Below are 18905 nucleotides of genomic sequence, written 5' to 3'. Positions count from 1 at the left end.
GAAGCACTTGAAAGTACTGAAAAAGACTTGAAGTGTCAATATATTGTACTGACAGTAAAATTCAGTTATAAATTAATTATGTTGAACATATACTAGTTTTATATATATATATATATATATATATATATATATATATATATCCCTTTTTTGTAAAGAAGTATCAATTATACATGTTTTTAATCTGTTTTAAAGATACAGGGTATAGATATAGCTGTATTTGTGCCATTTGGCAAAAATGTTGGCTAGAATTAGGGCGACTGTCCTTTACTTTGCCATACAAATGAATATATGGATTCTGATTAGCTGAGATGATCTGCATATATGTGGTTAGAAGACAGATCTTTGCATTTTCTACCCTAACCAGCTAAAAAGTAGACTCCTTTAAATCTGGGTGAATGTAGGAAAACATTCTGATTGTTTCTGGAGCAGAAGGAGAGGTGTGCTGTATTGTTTTCAAGATAGTGTGGGTTTATGCAGGTGAGGATAAAACCTGAGTTGTGTGCACGTATATGCTATGAAATAATCTTGTCGTGTGTGTGTGTTTGTGTGTGTGTGTGTGTGTGTGTGTGTGTGTTCCTAGTTAAGGGATACTATCACTGTGATGAAACGCCATGACCAAAAGCAACTTGGTTAGGAGAGTTTGTTTGGCTGACACTTCCACATCACAGTCCATCCCTGAGGAAGTCCGGGCAGGAAGCTGGAGGCAAGCGCTGGTGCAGCGGCCAGGGAGAGGTGCTGCTTCCTGGCTTGCTCAGCCTGCTTTTATGTAGCGCCCAGGGGTGGTACCATCCACAATGGGTCGAGCCCTCCCCCATCAATCACTGATTTTAAAAAATGCTCCACAGGCTTGCCTATAGTACAGTCTTAGGTGCATTCTCTCAGTGGAGAATCCCTCATCTTCGACGACCCTACCCTGTGCCAAGCTGACCTAAGACTAGCCAAAGCACATAGTATATGCGTGTTTGTGTGTATGCTTCCATGAGTATAACACATATTGAGGCAGAGCTCCTATTTGAACCCAGAGCTTGCTGATTTGACTGGGCCAGAGATCCAGCATGACCCGTGTCTTCTCCTTCCAGATGCTGGGATTAGAGATGGGCTGCTATGCTTGCCCGACACTTAGGTGGGTGCTGGGACGCAAACTGATCCTCCTACTTGCCCGTGAGACACTTTACTCACTGATCCACCTGCCCAGGCTCACTGTTTTATTTTCCATGTTCTGAGATGATCTATGTAGCTCACACTCAAACCTGTAATCCTTCTGTCTCAGCCTTCAAGTTGTATAGCGCTGTAACCCTAGCTGGCCTGGAACTCACTATGTAGATATGTAGACCAGGCTGCCCTTGATCTTACAGAGATCCACCTACTTCTGCCTCTCATGTGCTGGGATCAAAGGTGTAGACCACTCCACCCCACCCCACCCAGGTTTTAGAATTGTGAGACAGAGTCTCAGGCAGACAGGAGAATTTGGAACTCTGTGTGAGATGGCCAGAGTGACTGGCATTTCCCACTTTGCCTGACTTGGAATTCTTCATGTTCGTGAAAGCTGTGGGTAGTTTGTGGTTATCGTGTATATTGATGAACATGGCTGTGTTCGTGTATGCCAAAATCCTCAAGTTTTCTAACCTACAGCATGATAGGGTAAAGGGAGAAATACCCTGGAAGTGTTAAAGCCAGAGGATGAAAGTCCAAATGCTAAGATGCTGCTATGTAGCTTCTTTCACTGTTTGGAGCTATTTGTTTGTTTTTGGGAACAGTATTAGCTAATTTTGCTCTTGGGTTTCTAACCATGGTGATAAGTTGGAAGTACTTAGAAATCTTAAAGTTTAAACAAATTATCATCAGCCTGATAGTGTGGAAGAAATAGGGAAAAAAAAAAAAGCCTTTCAAATGCAGATAAAGGATAAATTGAGATGGGCTGTCTAATGAAGGAATGAACGCTTTGCTTTGATAGTATTGTTTTCTACTGTTGCTGAGGCACCGCTGTATCATAGCTTGTGTGGGATGATCAAAGTCACCCCCACTCTCCCCCACCCCCCCACCCCCCCCAAAAAAGAGGGAGGAAATAAAGCAATTAACTGGGACTGGAGAGATGGCATTCACGTGGCAGTTCAAAGCCATCCGTAAGTCTGGTTTCAAGCAGCGTGAGCTGTCTGATGTGGGTGCTGGAAATTGAACTTGGTTCCTCTGCAAGAAGAGTATGCGCTGTGTGTGTGTAGGTGTGTGTAGACGTGTGTGTAGGTTAGAGGGTAGGTTTCAGGAGCTGGCTCTCTCCTTACACCTTGTGGGCCCTGGGAATTAAACTCAGATTCTCAATCTTGGTGGCAAGTGCCTTTACCCGCTGAGCTCCACTTCCTTCTTTCAAATCAAAGATAACTTAGAATATTAGGTCAAACCCTTTATTCTCTGTGCTTATGGGATGTAAGTGTTGACTCCCTCTGTTGTTAGCTGTCATGTTGGTGCCAATGACTATCTCAGCTCCTGGTGACTAACTAGACTTGCTTACATGTCTATACGTACACTCTCCATTTAGAGTGAGTGTGTGCCAGACCTCTTAAGGGAGAAAAGAAAAAAAAAAATCTGAAAAAGATTTAGAAAGGATGCCACATATGGGGTGGGATGGGATGAGTAAGATCTTCTGACCAAGTCTGTTTCAGGCAAGATTATTTTATTTTATTTTACTTTTTATTTTATTGAGAGAGTGTCTTGCTGTGTAGCTCAGGCTAGACCTGGACCTATGGAATTCCTTTTGTTCAGCATGCTTGCTAGTAGGGTTACAGGCAGGAGGACTACACCTGGCTGCAGCTACAATGACTGAGATGGAAGTAACAATGTTGCTCATAACTTTTGCCTTTTTTTTTTTTTTTTTTTTTTTTTTGTCAAGGGTGAAGGGACTGGAGGGTTTAAACTGTGTTGTACCTTTGCACATACTCTTGAACAGGATTATTGTGAGCAGCCATTTTATTTCAACCTCTCTTATTTTCTGATAGCTGTTTCCTTAAAGGTCAGACATTTTTAGGGAGTCTGGTCACTTTAGCAAGAACAATACAGTTGGAGATTATTGTGACTAGTGAATTTGAATGTGGATTTCAGCAGGCTAGGGGGTGAAAAGGGGCACAAGAGATACAGTGTGGCAAGCTCTGTTCTCTGGGCTCCTCTCTACTGCAAGGCAGAAGAATGCCTGGATCCCCACCCCAGCAGACTTCCTGACCTCAGGATTATGTGGAGGATTATTCTTTAATTCAGTTCTCACCCAGGATGTAAACTGGAAATGTTTGTAATAGTGGTGTAGTAGATCTATATTTAAACAGTTTAGCTTTTCATGGTGCAAAAGATTGACTGAAAATATTTTGCTACTACTAATTGCAATACAACACAGGCATGACCTTTTATTTTATTTATTATTTAATTTTTTATTGTTTTGGAAGCAGGTTCTCACATAGACCGGGGTGACCTGAATGAATTTCATAGTGATAGTTGCCAGGGAACTCTCCTGATTTCCCTGCCTCTCCCTTTGCCATGTGCTGGGATTTCTGGTATGTACTACCACACTTGGTTTGGTTCTTTTGAGACACCTCACTATGTAACCCTGGCTTGCTTAAAACTCACTATTGAGATCAGGTTGGCCTCAAACCTGTGGTGATCCTCTCTCTGACTGTTGAATGTTGGGATTACAGGCCTGTACCACCGCAGTGACCTAGTTACTTATGGTGTGTTTTTAACTTAAAGCTGGAAAAAAAAAAGAGAGAGAGATAGGGTCTCCTATAGCTCAAGCTGTCCTTACACAGGACTATAGCTTCAGATGACTGATTTTCCTGCCTCCACCTCCAGAGTTCTGGGCTAATTCGGCATGCATCACCACGCTTGCCTTTCCATCACCGTAAGCCAATAAGCCCAGGATCTTATAAACTAACTTCAAGCATTTTCTAAGGTTTAGTTGTAATTTATAAATATGTATCATGCAATCATGATTGGAAAGAACTGATATGCTTTCTTCTCATTCAGTGGTAAAAATAATAAAGAAAAAAAAATTGACATAGATATTGTCCAGCTTGTACTACACAGAGAGAGAGGTACCGGGTGTCTTGAAAAGGAAAAACAAAAGAACCTCAAAATTTTCACTCACGTATGTAAAAAAAAAAAAAAAAAAAAAAACTTTCCATTTGGTTCGCTTTATAATTTTATTTTTACAGTATCGAAGACTTTTAGAAACACTTTTACTTAAACAATGACATAGACCCAGGAAACCGTGTTCAGTAGCTGTGACTGTCCGTTTAGTTACAGTGCTAATGAATATGGATTAGAGGCTTGATGATATTGCAGACTGAAGGCAAACATTTGTACTCTATTGGTAGCATACAGCACTTTATCCTGAGCAAAATAAATGGCTTTTTCTTAATTATTTAGATCCTGTTCCTGCATATGAAATCTAAAAAGCATCTTGTGCTGTCAAAAGGGGTGCCTACTGTTTCCCTAACCCAGAAATAAAAGAGGCTGAAGGAATCATGTGACTAGTGAGCGTATTTTCCTAATTCCTTTATCTTCAAAATGGAGTTGAAATTTCTTTTTCAGTGGTTGAGTATTTTTTCTTTTCGTTTTGTTTTAACAGCCCTGGCTCTCCTGGAACTCATTCTTTCGGTCAGGCTGGCCTCCATCCCAGAGATCTGCATGTCTCTGCCTCCCCAGTGCTGGGACTAACACACAGTAATCGTGTGTGCCCCCATTGCCTGGTTGAGTACTCTTTATTTTTTAAAAGCAGTCTTCTTAATGCTAAGTAAGTAGTTTCTTGTTGGTGATGTGAAAACAAAAATTTATTTACTTTGATATCAGACTCCTAGCCACTGAGTTTCTTACCTTGACTGGCATTTTGGATGGGCATTTTCTGGAAATCAGTTTTACTTGTGAGGGTCATTTCATATCAGCCTTCTCAGGATTATTCTAAGTTACAAATCCAGGACTGTACAAAATAAATAATTAATTTTGCTTTTATTTAAAAAAAAGATTGTTATTATTGAAAATGAATGTTTGCCTGCATGTGTGTGTGTGTGTGTGCATCATGTACAAGCCTGGTGTAAGATCCCCTGGAAATGGAGTTACAGCTGGTTGTGATTTGTTAGTGCAGAGAACCGAACTGAGGTCCTCTGCAAGGGCAGTAAGTGCTCTTAACTGCTGAGCCATTTCTCTAGCCCCCAAACTTTGCTTTTAAAGCAAACTTAACAAATTGCTCAACAAATTGCCCCTGGTGAACTATGTTTCTTCTTGATTATAGCAATGAAGAAGAAGAAGGTAAACTATTTTGTTATAAACTAAACAGTGGTCGCTTGTACTTAATGAATCTAAATCTGTTTTGTTGAGGTGATGTAATACACGTGATGTGGGTAATTATCATGTGCTGTTTACACTTTTGAAAGTGGAATCTAGGAACAATAAGTGTTTCCCTGTCTAAGACCCAGGTATATTTCTTTTAAGTGATCTTCAAAACTCCTTGCCCTGGGTCAGGCTGACTCCCTAACTCTGTGACTCGGAGAAAGGAGAGCAGCCAACAGCTAAGGGTGTTAAAAACACTGTGCTCTTGAAAACACACAGAAGGTAAACCATTTCCATTAGAAGTAACTATTGTTTATCCCATGGAATAAAAATGCCCACCGAGGGAATGAGAAGCTAGAAGCTCTCCTGAGAACTCTCCTCTGCCCAGAATCTCCCAGCGTGCTTACGTTAGCCTGGCTTCCCCAGTCTTTTCTGCAGATGCTGTAATGGCCTGATTTTTGGGGTGTTTTTGCTGTTTCTGTGCCCTTCAACCTAGCTGCTACTAGCTTTGTTTCTTTCACTTTTACTTGCTGCATATCTTACAGACTCATTCATTTGAAACAGAAAGCTCAGCTCCCACAGATCAGTCTCCATAAGGAAGAGATCTCTTGTACTTCTACGATGGACTTCTTGAAAATAAGGAAAAAGGGTGAAATTCATGCTTTAGTTTCTGTGTTCGTTTTGATACGGCAGAGAATGTAAGGACGCAGTGTGGCAATTACAGAGTTAGTTCTTAAATAATAAGTGAATACGTGAGCATTTTTCTACCCGTTCCTCTAAGACCTCTCCTATTTCAATATATTTTTATTTTAGAGGAGTTTGAAAAAAGTGCATTGTTAATTGTCATTACACTGTATATTAAACTGTAAAAGGAAAAATTGCACATTCAAGTTTTAGGGTTTTTTTTTTTAATAAATACTTTCAGTTGGCTCAGTTAGCTCTTTTTCTCCTTTTGTTTTTGTGACTTTTACTTACACTATTGGAACTCTGATGAGCTTTGGACACAGCTGACCCTTCCCTTTGCCAGTCTTTCCTCTTGGTTTAAAGGAGCCTGCCTTCGTTTCTGGAGAAGGGTCTTGGGTTAGCCTCATTCTCACTCATCTGTAGCTGTGGGTTAGCTCCTAAAATGAGATAACTGGCCCAGTCATGCCTGGAGAGAGATTTGTGGAAAGTAGTCTGAGAGATTTATGTCAAAGTACTCTGGTGGAAACTGTAAATTAATATAGTGTATTTTTAGCTGTTTTTTTTTTTTTAAAAAAAAAACTTTAGAAACATTTTGAAATTTATTTCCAAATGTCATAAACTTTTAAGCAACACATTTATCCTAAATATACATGCATGAGCAAAAGTAATAAAGAAAGACAGGACTGAAGAAATGAACATATTAAAATTTCAATGCAGTGTTCTGCATACCAGTAGGACAGCATTAGGTAAGAACTGTATAGTTACCTCAGCAGTGTGTATATGGGTTATGATAAAGCCATGTTTATCATAGCTACTTCATTTCCATCAGTACAGACCGGAAGGGAAAACAATTGATGTTCCTTCAGCTAGCTTTACAGTGAAATTATAGGACCAACTTTCCATGTAAATCAGTTGTTTTCGCATGTTTAAGGTAAATTGTCCTCACTTAATGGCAGCTAAGGTAAGTCAAATATGGAGAGCTCATGCTTTCTGACTTTTGTTTCTCCTTTTTCTTTTTTTTTAAATTTTATTTATTTATGATGTATACAATGTTCTATCTGCATATACACCTACACGCCAGAAGACGACACTATATCTTATTATAGATGGTTGTGAGCCACCATGTGCTTGCTGGGAATTGAACTCAGGAGCAGTGCTCTTAACTTCTGAGACATCTCTCCAGCCCTCTCTCCTTTTTCTTTGTTAATCTCTGTTGATTTTTTTTTTTCTGTGTTTGTGGTGGTGGCTGGCAGGCTTGGGTGTGAGCCTCCTGGGCATAGATTTTTCCGAGGAAGCAGATTGGATGTAGAGGGTCTTGGCTTTCCTTGAATTAACCCTGCTGTCTGGGAGGGTGTGGAGGTGTGAGACACCAGACCCGTGGGAAAATGGTGTTTTCCCTCCTCCGGAGCCACAGCCACAGGAGCCACAGCCGAGAACAGGATCATCTGGAACCTGAGGATACATCATGTTCTCACTGCTCCTCAGAGCTTTCATTTGTCTTTCATTACCAGGAGAATGCTTTGCTCACTGACTTCTGAAAAGTCTTCATGTTTGTTGTTCCCTGATATCGTGTTCGGTCTGTGTTCTTTATAATTACACCACACACACACACACACACACACACACACACACACACACACACACACTTACTGAAGCCACCTCTGTTTCGGCATCTACTGTTTTCTTAGAACTTGATATATTCACTTTTTTCCTATTAGAGTCCACGTCTTAAAAGGAACCCTTGCAATCATTTTCCAACCAGTCCTTTTTGTGCTTTGCTCGCCACTTGCTTGTGTAAGCCCTTGTCAGTGTGTTCTTCATCTGAACCAACAGCGGCTTCTTTGTGGGCAGCTGGAATAATAGTTTGCTTTGATACAACCTGCCCAAACCTGTGTGTACTGATGCTTCCCCACAATCTCATCACTTTGGAGGCAGAGGCAGGATATCAGAAGTTTAAGGCTAGCCTGTGCTACAGGAAACTGTCACAGAAAACTTTTAAACAACAGTAGTCCTTACCCCCCCACCCCCCCAAAAAAAAAATCTCTGCCCTTGTAGTTTTAGCATGGGTAACTGGAAAGGAAAGTGCTTTTGAGGCTCACCCTGCTGTACATTGCTGGCAGTCTAAATTCTGGCCATAACTGGGCAGGATTTTTTCTGAGGAAGGGCTGCACTACCTTTCGTTTAAAAGTCACTGGATTAATATGTGGTTGGACATGTGGGTTGGGCTCTTGGGTTGGGCCTCTCATGGGTGTGACAGTGTGACATGACTCAGTGGAATGTGGGGGTGGCTTTCTGTGCTCAGCTGCACACTGAGAAGTGCAGGGCGCTGTGTGCTATCTTTGGACCCCCTTGTATTGCCTGGTTTGTAAACAGTTAGTGGTACCTCTAAGTTATGCCCTGGGGATCTTACTTTGTATCTGAAATGCCTTGCACATTTGGGTTTTTCAGTGTAGGTAATTAGAAAAGCGAGGAACACTCTGCTATTTTGCTGGAGAGTCCCGCCTCCGAAACTGCCAGGCTGGTGGTTGATTTACTCTTCAAGAGCTCCACCACAGAGCTCCATCCTCTGCTCTTTGCCTTTCAAGACACATCTTGCCATTCCTCTCAAGCTGACCTCCTTCCTGGTCCTGGGATGACACACACGCACCAGCACACCCTGCTGAAAGTGCCCTTTGAACTTGTTCTTTTTCCTCACACTGATCATACTCGAAAGGGATGCTTATTCCCGAGCTGGCGCTCGTCTTGAGATGTTCCCATTCTTCTGCAGTTAGTGGGGAACACAGAGATTCAAAGTTCATTGCAAGTCACTGGGATTGCTGATGGGAGGCCACAGAGATAGGGAAGTTTGTCCACAGGTCCAGGGTTTCTTTCACAGTGAGTGATAAGTATATTTGCATGGAATCTTATTTATGTCACTTTTACCTCTTGTTGAGTGCTGGGAGAGGAGATTAGGTGAAGATCTCGAGTGGGGAGTAAATTGAGTACCGTGGGCAGGGAATTCAGGGGCCAGGAAGTAAACATTCTTTCTAGATGAGTATACTTACTTCTGGTTGTTGTTCTGTATTTTTGTTTCTTTAAAACCTCTGTTTTACTTGTTATCATTGTATACCTATAACAGGTCTGTGTGCTTGTGCTCACAGACGATGGCAAATGTGTGGAGATCAGAGAACAACTTGTGGGAGCCAGTTCTCTCCATCTTCGGGTCTGCGGCACTGAACCAGGTGGGCAGGCTTGTGTGGTAGGCCCTTTCTCCACTGAGCATTCTGGCTGGCTTTTTCATATTTTTCATTTGGTGTTATTTCTTGCTTTTAAAAGTAGATGTTTGATTAAGTTATTCAAATATATGATTTAGCTGGGAGGGTGGCCTTGGCTTTGAGTAGGAGCAGACGGGTAGGGAACACGCAGTGACTGTGTTTGAGATTTTTTTTTTTTCATGATGATCGGAGTTCCTATCTGTAGTAGGAGTCCTCACAGGGCAGCTAAGTTTCAGTTGAACCAGGTAAGTTCAGGCAATAGTCTGTGAGCATTCAGGTAGCAGTTGTGATGGTCACGTTTAAGCTGATGCTTCTGAAGCCAATACCTGTAGGTAATTACTTGGATGACCATTTTTTAAAAATAAGTTTTAGATGTATATGGCTAACATTCTTGCTTTCTTCGTATAAGTGCTGTATTAAGATTTCAATTTTCCTTAGTTCCAAACTGTTCTCATTCCCCCCTTCAGCCTGTTTGTCTTTCTGGATCAGAACATTGTACCATGGGGCCAATCCCCAGCTCCGAGCATCATTTTATATAACTTATAAAAACTCATTTTATAAGTTTGTGCTCTGCCCACTTCTTCCTGTCACCATTTGTAGGTCTTGTCGAAAGATTAGGGATTTCTCTGTGGTCATATTTCCCAGGGTTGCCTTACACCAGGCTCCTTCATCCTACACAGGGACTATTCCATTGTCATCTAGTTGGCCTCTTCTCTCTCATAACCTTCTGCCCACAGTTCTACTGTAAAAGGAGACATAGAGCTCCAGCAGATGTGTGTGCAAGTGAGGCCCATTTTGTTCAGGCTTGGCCAGCTAAGCTAGTAGTTTCCTTGGAAGAACAATGAGAGGTGGGCTGGGCCACCATGGGAGCCAGTCCTGAATCACTGTGCATGTAATTTAATTAACAGTTCAGAAGGCATGGACATTGAGCTGTGTGATAAGCTAGTTAATTTTGTGTTTGTATCATTTTCCCTTTCTTTCTTTCTTTCTTTCTTTCTTTCTTTCTTTCTTTCTTTCTTTCTTTCTTTCTTTCTTTCTTTCTTTCTTTTTCAGTACCACGCCCCTCTGATCAGGTAAAACAGAATCCTACAATGAGTTGGGCCCCTTGAATGTGAAAGGATTTCAGAACGTTCAGAGTGAAGTGCCATTACCTTAGTCAACCGATAAAATGTCAAGCAAAGTTTACAGACTAAGCAAAGTTTAGAAATTAAGTAAAATCTAAAACATGGGAAAATATGAGCTGATCTATGTTTAAAGAATTTTTTCAGGATTAAAAAGAGATATTTTTAGTTTAAGTTTGTGAGTGCTTTGCATAGATAGATAGATAGATAGATAGATAGATAGATAGATAGATAGATAGATGGATAGATATAGATAGATATAGATATAACACATGCATGCCTTGTACCTGCAGAGGACAGATGTGGTCACCTGACAGCGGAGTTACAGACAAGTGTGAATTTCCCAGTACTTGCTGGGAACCTAGGTCCCCTGCAGAAGCAGCAAACACTCTAACCGTGGAGTCATCCCTTCAGACCCTTTTGTTTACATCTTGTTCAAACTTTTCATTTTAAACAAAGCATTGGTTGGGTTTGTGAGGTGCCTCTTAGATTTAGGATGAGAAAGGACTACTAAGCAGTTGAACTCAAGGCCACACACGTCCTGCGTGAGCAGAGCTCGTTGTTGTTTATATCCTGAGGAAAAACAGTATCTGATTTTTTTGATTTTTTTTTTTAGGTTGTGTTGATGTTTCTGATAAGGAAGGTCCCAGCAGGGGAGGGCTGCTTTCTCTTCCCACATCCCCCTCGTGGTTTTTTGTTTTGTTTTGTTTTTTGATTTCTTATTCTGCCTCACATTATTTGCTCTCTTTCTGGTTGCAGCTTTTACCATTTAAAAATCTTACTTTATGTGTATGGATGATTTTTTTCCTACATGTATGTCTGTACCACTTGAGTGCCTGGTAACAGAAGAGGGCATTTGGATCCCCTCCCCTGCAACTGGTGTTTAAGAAGATTGTGAGCCACCACCAAGTATTTGGCACCCAGAATCAAACCCTGGCAGAACAGACAGTGCTCTTGATTGCTGAGCCATTTCTCTTGCCCATTTTATTACTTTTAAAGTTGATACTTGGAAATAATCTTTTTTTTATATCAACTGTGAAAACTTTTCCCTTATAAGGTAATGTAATGGACACACGCTCATAGTCTAAGGCTTATATTTATTGCTTTTAAATAAATTTTTTGAACGTTAAAGCAAAACCTTTGTTTTATTTGTCCCACTACGATTGGCATATAATTTGCCAGAGGCTTTTTCCGTGCCTTTGTTTGTTTGTTTGTTTTGGTTTTTGGGTTTTGGAGACAGGATTTCTCTGTGTAGCCTTGGCTGTCCTGGACTTGCTTTGTAGACTAAGCTGGCCTCGAACTCACAGTGATCCTCCTGCCTCTGCCAGAGGGATTAAAGGTGTGTGCCACTGTGTTAGGTTTATCAATGTCTTTTAATGACATGGTGTGTGTGTGTGTGTGTGTGTGTGTGTGTGTGTGTGTGTGTGTGTGTGGTGGGTAAGAGGACAGCCTCAGGTTTTAGTTGATGCTTTCCACTTTGAGATAGGGTCTTTTGCTTTTCTTTTGAATACACATGAGTAGCTGCCCAGTGAGCTTCTGGGAGATTCTTCCTTCTCTGCTCCCCATCTCCCTCTAGGAGAACTGAGGTTGTGGATGCATGCTACCAAATCCTGCCTTTTATGTGGGTTCAGGAGATCTGAACCCAGGTCTTTGTTTCTGAGGCGAACTCTTTGGCCACTGAGCCATCCCCTTACCTGAAGCTATGTGTTTTAAGGTGAAACGAGCTAAAGTGTGAAAAGAAATAAAGCAGCTTCCACGATTGACAGCTGTTGTCATTGTCACTTTTTATTTTTATTTTATTTTTTTTCCTTTTTGAGGCAGGGTCTCATTATAGACACCTGGGTGGCCTGGAGCTAGTAGAGATCAGCCTGCCTATGCCTCCTAACTGCTGGGATTACAGGTGTGTGCCACCACTTTCAGCCCCATTTTGACATTCTTAATAAAAAGAGACACCTCAATGCTGATTTTAGGATAACTGTGTGAAACAGTCTGTGGCTTTTGGGCTGCCTGTGAGTTTGTTTTACTCTTTACAGGTAATTAGGTGACCTTATAGACGATTTAGTAATGGTAGAAATAGCTTTTGTTTTTGTTTGATGTGATAGGGTCTCAGTAAAAATAATCTTTTAATTACTGCATGAACTTATATAAAAAGATGACAACAGTGAAAATTATTGCTAACTCTGGTATTATGTGAATATAGTTTTATTTAGTATTAGTGAGTTATTAAAAATAATCTTTTGTGAATTTTAATATAGGAGAATTAAATTGAAAAAAAGACAACTAGACAGCCAGAACTTTTACACAGAGAAACCCTGTCTCGAAAAACAAAACAAAACAAAACAAAACAAAAAAACAAACAAACAAAAAAAAAACAAAAAAAAAAAAAGAAAAGAAAAAAAAAAGATAATTTAGGCAGGTAGGAAAACCACACTTTTGGAAGAATCCGCCCTAAACTCAATCGGCTGAATGAACAAACCCCAAATGCTGAGACATTCTCATTGACTTCTGTGTGCCAACCCACACTTGTGATGATGTGTAGTTTCCTTTGTGAGGTCATGAATGATGTTATCAGCCAGACAAATGGTGAAACTACCTCAAGTCAACCAGCTACCACATTCACATCCAATAGACCACCATGCTTCTGTCTGTATGGGGTAGGCATGTGCATTGTTTAAGGAAATAAAACTAGGACTCTAATCTCTGTCCAGAGTTGATCAAACTAACTGTGTGAATGCAGGCTGTCTCAGGCGCCCCAGAATTTCTCTTCTGGCGACAGGCACCCTTAAGAACAGTTGTCTCAGCGCCCTAAACAGTGTCAGGCTGTGACCAATGGGTGTCTGCTCTCAGGTGGTTTTGATCTTTAAACAAGATAAGGTTTAGCCTAAGGGTAACTGAATGTGTGGCTTCTCTAACCAGGGTACACAGGCTCTTCCCCAGTCTGAACAAAAGTGGATGCTTTTGGTGATATTCCTAGAGAACTGTGGATTTACAACTAGAGAAGAAGGTCCTTGAGCAAATCTGGATCTGGAGTTTTGATTCTCTGGCTGCTGAGGCCCTTCAGCCATTCCCAGGGAAGGGCTCCTTTCCCTTTCTGTGTTTCTTTGGTCATGCCTGCCTTTCTAAATTGCATCAACAAAGACACTAAGGAGAGATCTCCAATCAGGGTACTTACAGGAAATATTTCCCAGGTGAGAATGTTAATAAAAAAACCCACGTTGGAATTTTGGAGTTTGTGAAGGAGATCAGAAGGAAAAAAAAAATTAAGAAATGCCAACCTCTATTTTAATGTATAATATTATATAGTATTATAATGTATAATATTATATAATATATATGTATATATAATTCCAAAATGAGTTCTCTATAGAATCTAGTTATCAACTCCATTGAAATTCTTTAATTTAAGAGAATAGAGCAGCTATTTTACATCCAATATGGAACCCAACATATAATTATAGTTTATATATATATATGTATTTATATATTCTAAGTTAAAACCATCTGTAAGCTTAGTAAGCTCTAAGTTGTTCCATATCAGTAGGGAATAAGTGAGTTGTTCAGACAGGTCTGACCACCACCCATTCCTGAAAATAGGGTGATGGCTTCCTTGTAAGAGGTGGGTGTGCCAACTGCTTTTGTGAATGGAGGGAGGAAGGTCAAATTATTCATTCCTAAATTTTTAAAAAACAAAATTAAAAGTACTCACAGAGTGCTAATCGGTTTTTTGTTTGTTTGTTTGTTTGACAGAATAAAAGTAGACCAGAGGACTTTTGATGGGATCCTTATTTTTTTGCAATGTTCTTGGCTTCTTAAGAAGTCAAAAGATAATTTCAAATCCTCAAGAACAGAACTTAAAAAAAAAAAAAATCTAATCAATCCAGTAGTACAAAACTAGGGAGAAGGAAGAAAGTGCTCCCACAATACAGCCATAACACTGTGAGCACAGAGGCGCCTTCTCCTTGCCACTGCAGTCCTGTCACTGGCTAGAAGAAAACCTTTTCTTTCTCCCACCCTCCTTCTACCATTCCCCCCTCCCCCCTTTTTAACTCCCCTAACAAAAAGAGTTACTGCACATTAAGTTATTGTTTTGTTAGAGGACCAGGGGCTGACATCTGTTGACTTCCTAGCTGTTAAGTGTCTGCTGTTTTAGTGATGGAAATCTCAGTGTGTTGAGTTACATTCAAGAAGGGAAAGCTGCAGAAAATTGTCTCTGAGTTTGAATTGAACACTGGCCACAGGACCTGAAGCAGGCCTGAGGTTTATTGTCCTGTTGAGTGACCCAGGACTCCCACCAGTTTCCCTTGTGGAAGGGATTAGCTGTGGAACAAATTCGCAAGTACAGCTTGTAGTTTTGTCAAATCCACAATGACATTTCTTTTCACAGCTCTCTTGACTTTATACTGTTTAAATACCCTGAGTTGTCTCTTAATTTGCATTTCTTTCTTTAATTCCTGTCAGCTCTGAGTGTAAGGTTTACATAATCAATTTCCTTGTCCTGGTTTTTTTGAGTTATTGCTTTTGGATTGTGGCATACCTATTGGCATGTTAGGAACCTTCTTATTTTGTATTTCCTTGTCTACGTTAAGATACTTTCATAATCTGTACAATGTTTTATTATTAAGATTATTATGCAATGAAATTAACTTCCTATTTTCTCTTTTTTTTTCTTTGTAGGCTAAGCAATGGCATTTCAAAAGGCAGTGAAAGGGACTGTTCTTGTGGGCGGAGGAGCTCTGGCCACTGTTTTGGGACTCTCTCAGTTTGCTCATTACAGAAGGAAGCAAGTGAGTAAGCGCATGAACTGATGATGAAGCATTGTGGCTGTGCACGCTCATGGCTGTGTGTAGAGATTACACTTCACAGTTTAGTTTGAGAGTTCCTCAGTATACAGCCTTATAATGCTTGTGAACTTTTGAGAATCTCGTGTTTTAAGATGGGGATGTCTTCTAAAAAGCCTCTGTTTGGCTCCTTGATTTTTAAAGACTGCTTCATTTATTTGTGCCAGGGTTTGTTCATTTAGACTTTACTTTGTCCAGTTCATTGAAATGCCTGGGTGCTTTCCTTGCTCCTGCCAAGTTTGTACTGTTAGAAGTCAGGAGGCTGGGAACGGAAGTGGAAAAGCAAAGGCCCAAATCTGCTGCCTGATTACATTTCTTTTTTTCCTCGTTCAAACCTTCTTTCTTTCTTTCTTTCTTTCTTTCTTTCTTTCTTTCTTTCTTTCTTTCTCTCTCTCTCTCTCTCTCTCTTTCTTTCTTTCTTTTTCTTTCTTTCCTCTATCATCTCTTTCTATCTTGAGACAGAGTTTCTCTGTGTAGCTTTGGCTGTTCTAGAACTCATTGTGTTGATCAGGTTGGCCCTGAACTCATAGATCCACCTGTCTCCGCCTCCACCTCTGGAGTGCTGGAATTAATTTTAGCTACTTAGGTAGCAAGTACATTATTATCTCACGGAAGGAGGATGATTCAATGAGGGGCACTGCAACAATGGGATTAATGTGAACTTCTGAAGACAGTGTTCAGTTTCCTTTTATTTTTCTCTTTGTACCACAGCCATGAGTTGAGAGCAGGAAATGATCTCACTGCGGGATTTAGTAGTCTTTGGCCTTGAGATGTTATAGCTAGTTCTAATCTCCTATTTCTCTTCTCTCATGCTGTCTGGGTAGTTCAGTTCTGCTTCAAGAGGAGGGTGGAGCTTGGGTGACAAAGCTGGCTTGCTGTCGCACCTCACCACTTCTGCAGCCACCTTTAAGCCACGGGTTTCCCTACAGTTAATTGTTCTTCTTGTTTCTTTTTGTTAGAAGGTGGTAGAACCAGGCATATTGCTTAAAAGTTTCTACCCTAAATGGAAAATACCACCTTAAAAAAAACACATATTAAGAAGAATTAATGTACTACTTCACACTTGCCTTCTAGTGAATAAGCTTCTCATTTCAGACAGGCTTTTTTTCTATAAGCCAGACTGGCTTCAAACTCAGAAAGCTCATGCTTGGCTTGATTTTCCTGTGCACAGAAGTCTCAACACTCAGGAAGCAGACCCAGATGGATCTCTGAGTTCAAGGCCAGCATGATCTATATTTGAGTTCCAGAGTTCCAGGACAGCCAGAGCTACATAGGGAGGCTTTGCTAGGGGAACAAAGAGAGAGAGAGAGAGAAAGAGAGAGAGAGACAGAGAAAAGAAAGAAAGGAAAGAAGGAAGAAAGAAAAAGAAAGAAAGAAAGAAAGAAAGAAAGAAAGAAAGAAAGAAAGAAAGAAAGAAGGAAAGAAAGAGAAAAAAATTATCATGCAGGGATTACAGGCCTGAGCTGCTGTACTTGACATTTTTTATGTATTTCTTCCTAAAGAAGAGAGGTATTGAGAGACATTGTGTTACTCTTTCTTTTCATTCTGGCCTATGGGTGCTGGATCCCAGGGTTTCCTAGTTGGGTGTGTGTTGCCCATATGAACTTCTGGCCTATTGAGCCTCTTCCTTGTCTGTTGACTGTGTTTGATGCACTTTCTTTTAAAAAGCTGCGTTGATTACTTGAGAGCAAATGTAAAAGATGCTACTTCTGCTGAGGCTATTTCAGAAGTCTGGAACATGGACAGTAGGGATTAGATTACTTCCTCTACCTCTGTGTTATCTGAACTGACACTGGGAAATGCCAGGGCCGAAGGTCATGATACCTAATAGGTGTTGCTAAATTTGTATGTGGCCTATGTCTTTTAACCATAGTAAGCATGTTTTACTATAAAGTCTATGGCTTAATTTTATACCTGAGTATTCACTGTTCCATCTTTTGTAAATTTGATTTTTTTTTTAATAACTGATCTCTCAGAATAAACTTGTAATAGTGCTCCCAAGCAGCTGAGTTAGGGCTGGGGTTTCAGAAACTCAAAGCTTAATAAGGGCCTGCTGATTTCTAGAACATTTGTCACTTTATCTTCTTAAGTTAGGCACCCCGGCTATCCTAATAGCTCAGTGAAATGGATGCCAGCAGCTTGAAGTCATTTGTAATTTTAAGCTGACAGGTTCTGTTGGAAAAAAAAAAAATATCACAGGCATATTCCAGTCAGTGAGTTGCATGCATAGGAAATCCAACTACATTTTTAGTGATTCCTGTCCTTTTAAGAGACTACCCTGAGCTTATATTTGAGAGGGTAGCCAAGTGTGAGGTATCCAAAGGGGTTGGGGGAAAATGGACAAACTCCAGAGAGACAGGAGACAGTTTATTTTAGCTGTTGACATAAAATGACCACAGGGCCACCAGTAATGAAGTTTTTTCTCCCACAAAGTATGCCAGCCAGAGCCATGGTATGAGTGAGGACTGTGGTGACTGAATTCAGGAGGTTGAATTCAGGACTTGTTAATTGGCTACATTTTTCTAAGGCCCTTAGATAATGCTCCATTTTTCTGCTGAGTGTTGTGGAGTATATATGCCTTATTGAACAGGTGTGGTCATCTGCTTCCGTTTCCCCTTGCTCAGACCTAATTTTCTAAGATGGTTTACCTTGGAAATTTACTGTCTTTTGAGAAGGTCAGGTGTGGTGGAGCACATTTTTATTCCAGCACTTGTGAGGTAGGTGGTTCTCTGTGAGTTTCAGGCCAAGTCTACTCTACATAACTAGTTCCAAGGCAGTCAGAGCTACTTAGTGAGACTCTGTCTCAGAAAATAAACAAACAGAGAAAAGAAGAATAAGTCAGTGTTGAAAAACCTGGACATAGTGATACATTTTAAGAAACTGTCCCTATATTGTATCCTCCTTTGCAGCTAGTAGTATTCACCTGACTGAGCTTTCTGTTTTAAGTTTAATCTTTGTTGTTGTTGTTGTAGTACTTGCCATTAATCCAGAGCTTCACACATGCTGAACAAGCATTCTCCCACTACATTCCATCCGTGTGTAATTTTTTTTTGGATCAAGTTGATAGCGATTCATTATTCAGTACAAGTGGGTTTAATGATAAACTTCTAGTTGAAAAGGCCTTAGATGACATCTTAGCCAGTCTAACACTGGAGAGGACACAAGTGCCCTCTTCTGGGAGAGTCTCCTTTGTCAAGCTGCTCACCAAGGAGAGGAGGTGAAAGAGGGGATTGAGTCTAGGAGAGAGGGAGCCCTGGACCACTTCCAGAAGCTGATGATTGTTAGAATCTGGGCTGCAGGCCATTCTTCAGGTAGTTAGGAAGAAAGCAGGTAGCCATGGAGAATGGACGGGAACAGGCTGAGATATGGATTACTCTAGCTTCTTTTCACGTTAGGACAAAGGCTTGCTTTTTTTTTTTTTTTTTTTTTTTAATAGTTTACGTCATTTATTTCACACCATTAAGGTACTAACTGGAAAAACTGATGTGATGATTTGGTCTTCTCTCTAACCCACCTGTGTTGCTGTAACAGATCTGTTTCATTGTGAGGGGCCCCTCTTGGGTGATGTGCTGTGTTTGTTCTTTCCATTACCCACTCTGAAGTTTCAGTGGACTTTGTGAGCTGGCCCAGAGGTGAAATAGATTTATGTCTTTACTCCTTCCTTCCTTCCTTCCTTCCTTCCTTCCTTCCTTCCTTCCTTC

The 18905-nt window shown here is 40.6% G+C and overlaps 1 protein-coding gene across 3 annotated transcripts in view; it reads left to right on the top strand.

Annotated features, from left to right (window-relative positions):
* Window positions 1-18905, top strand: part of Gpd2 (glycerol-3-phosphate dehydrogenase 2) — a 145559-nt gene that overhangs the window by 21652 nt on the left and 105002 nt on the right. For all 3 annotated transcript variants that reach the window (XM_055600530.1, XM_055600529.1, XM_055600532.1), the window contains exon 2: window positions 15041-15150. In XM_055600530.1, coding sequence (XP_055456505.1) covers window positions 15049-15150 — 102 coding nt within the window. In that variant the 5' untranslated portion in view covers window positions 15041-15048. The remainder of the gene's footprint in view (window positions 1-15040; window positions 15151-18905) is intronic.

This window comes from Psammomys obesus, unplaced genomic scaffold, assembly GCF_907164565.1.
Source record: "Psammomys obesus unplaced genomic scaffold, mPsaObe1.curated_primary_1811, whole genome shotgun sequence".
NCBI classification, from domain to species: domain Eukaryota; kingdom Metazoa; phylum Chordata; class Mammalia; order Rodentia; family Muridae; genus Psammomys; species Psammomys obesus.
This window is presented reverse-complemented; position numbering and strand designations above follow the sequence as displayed.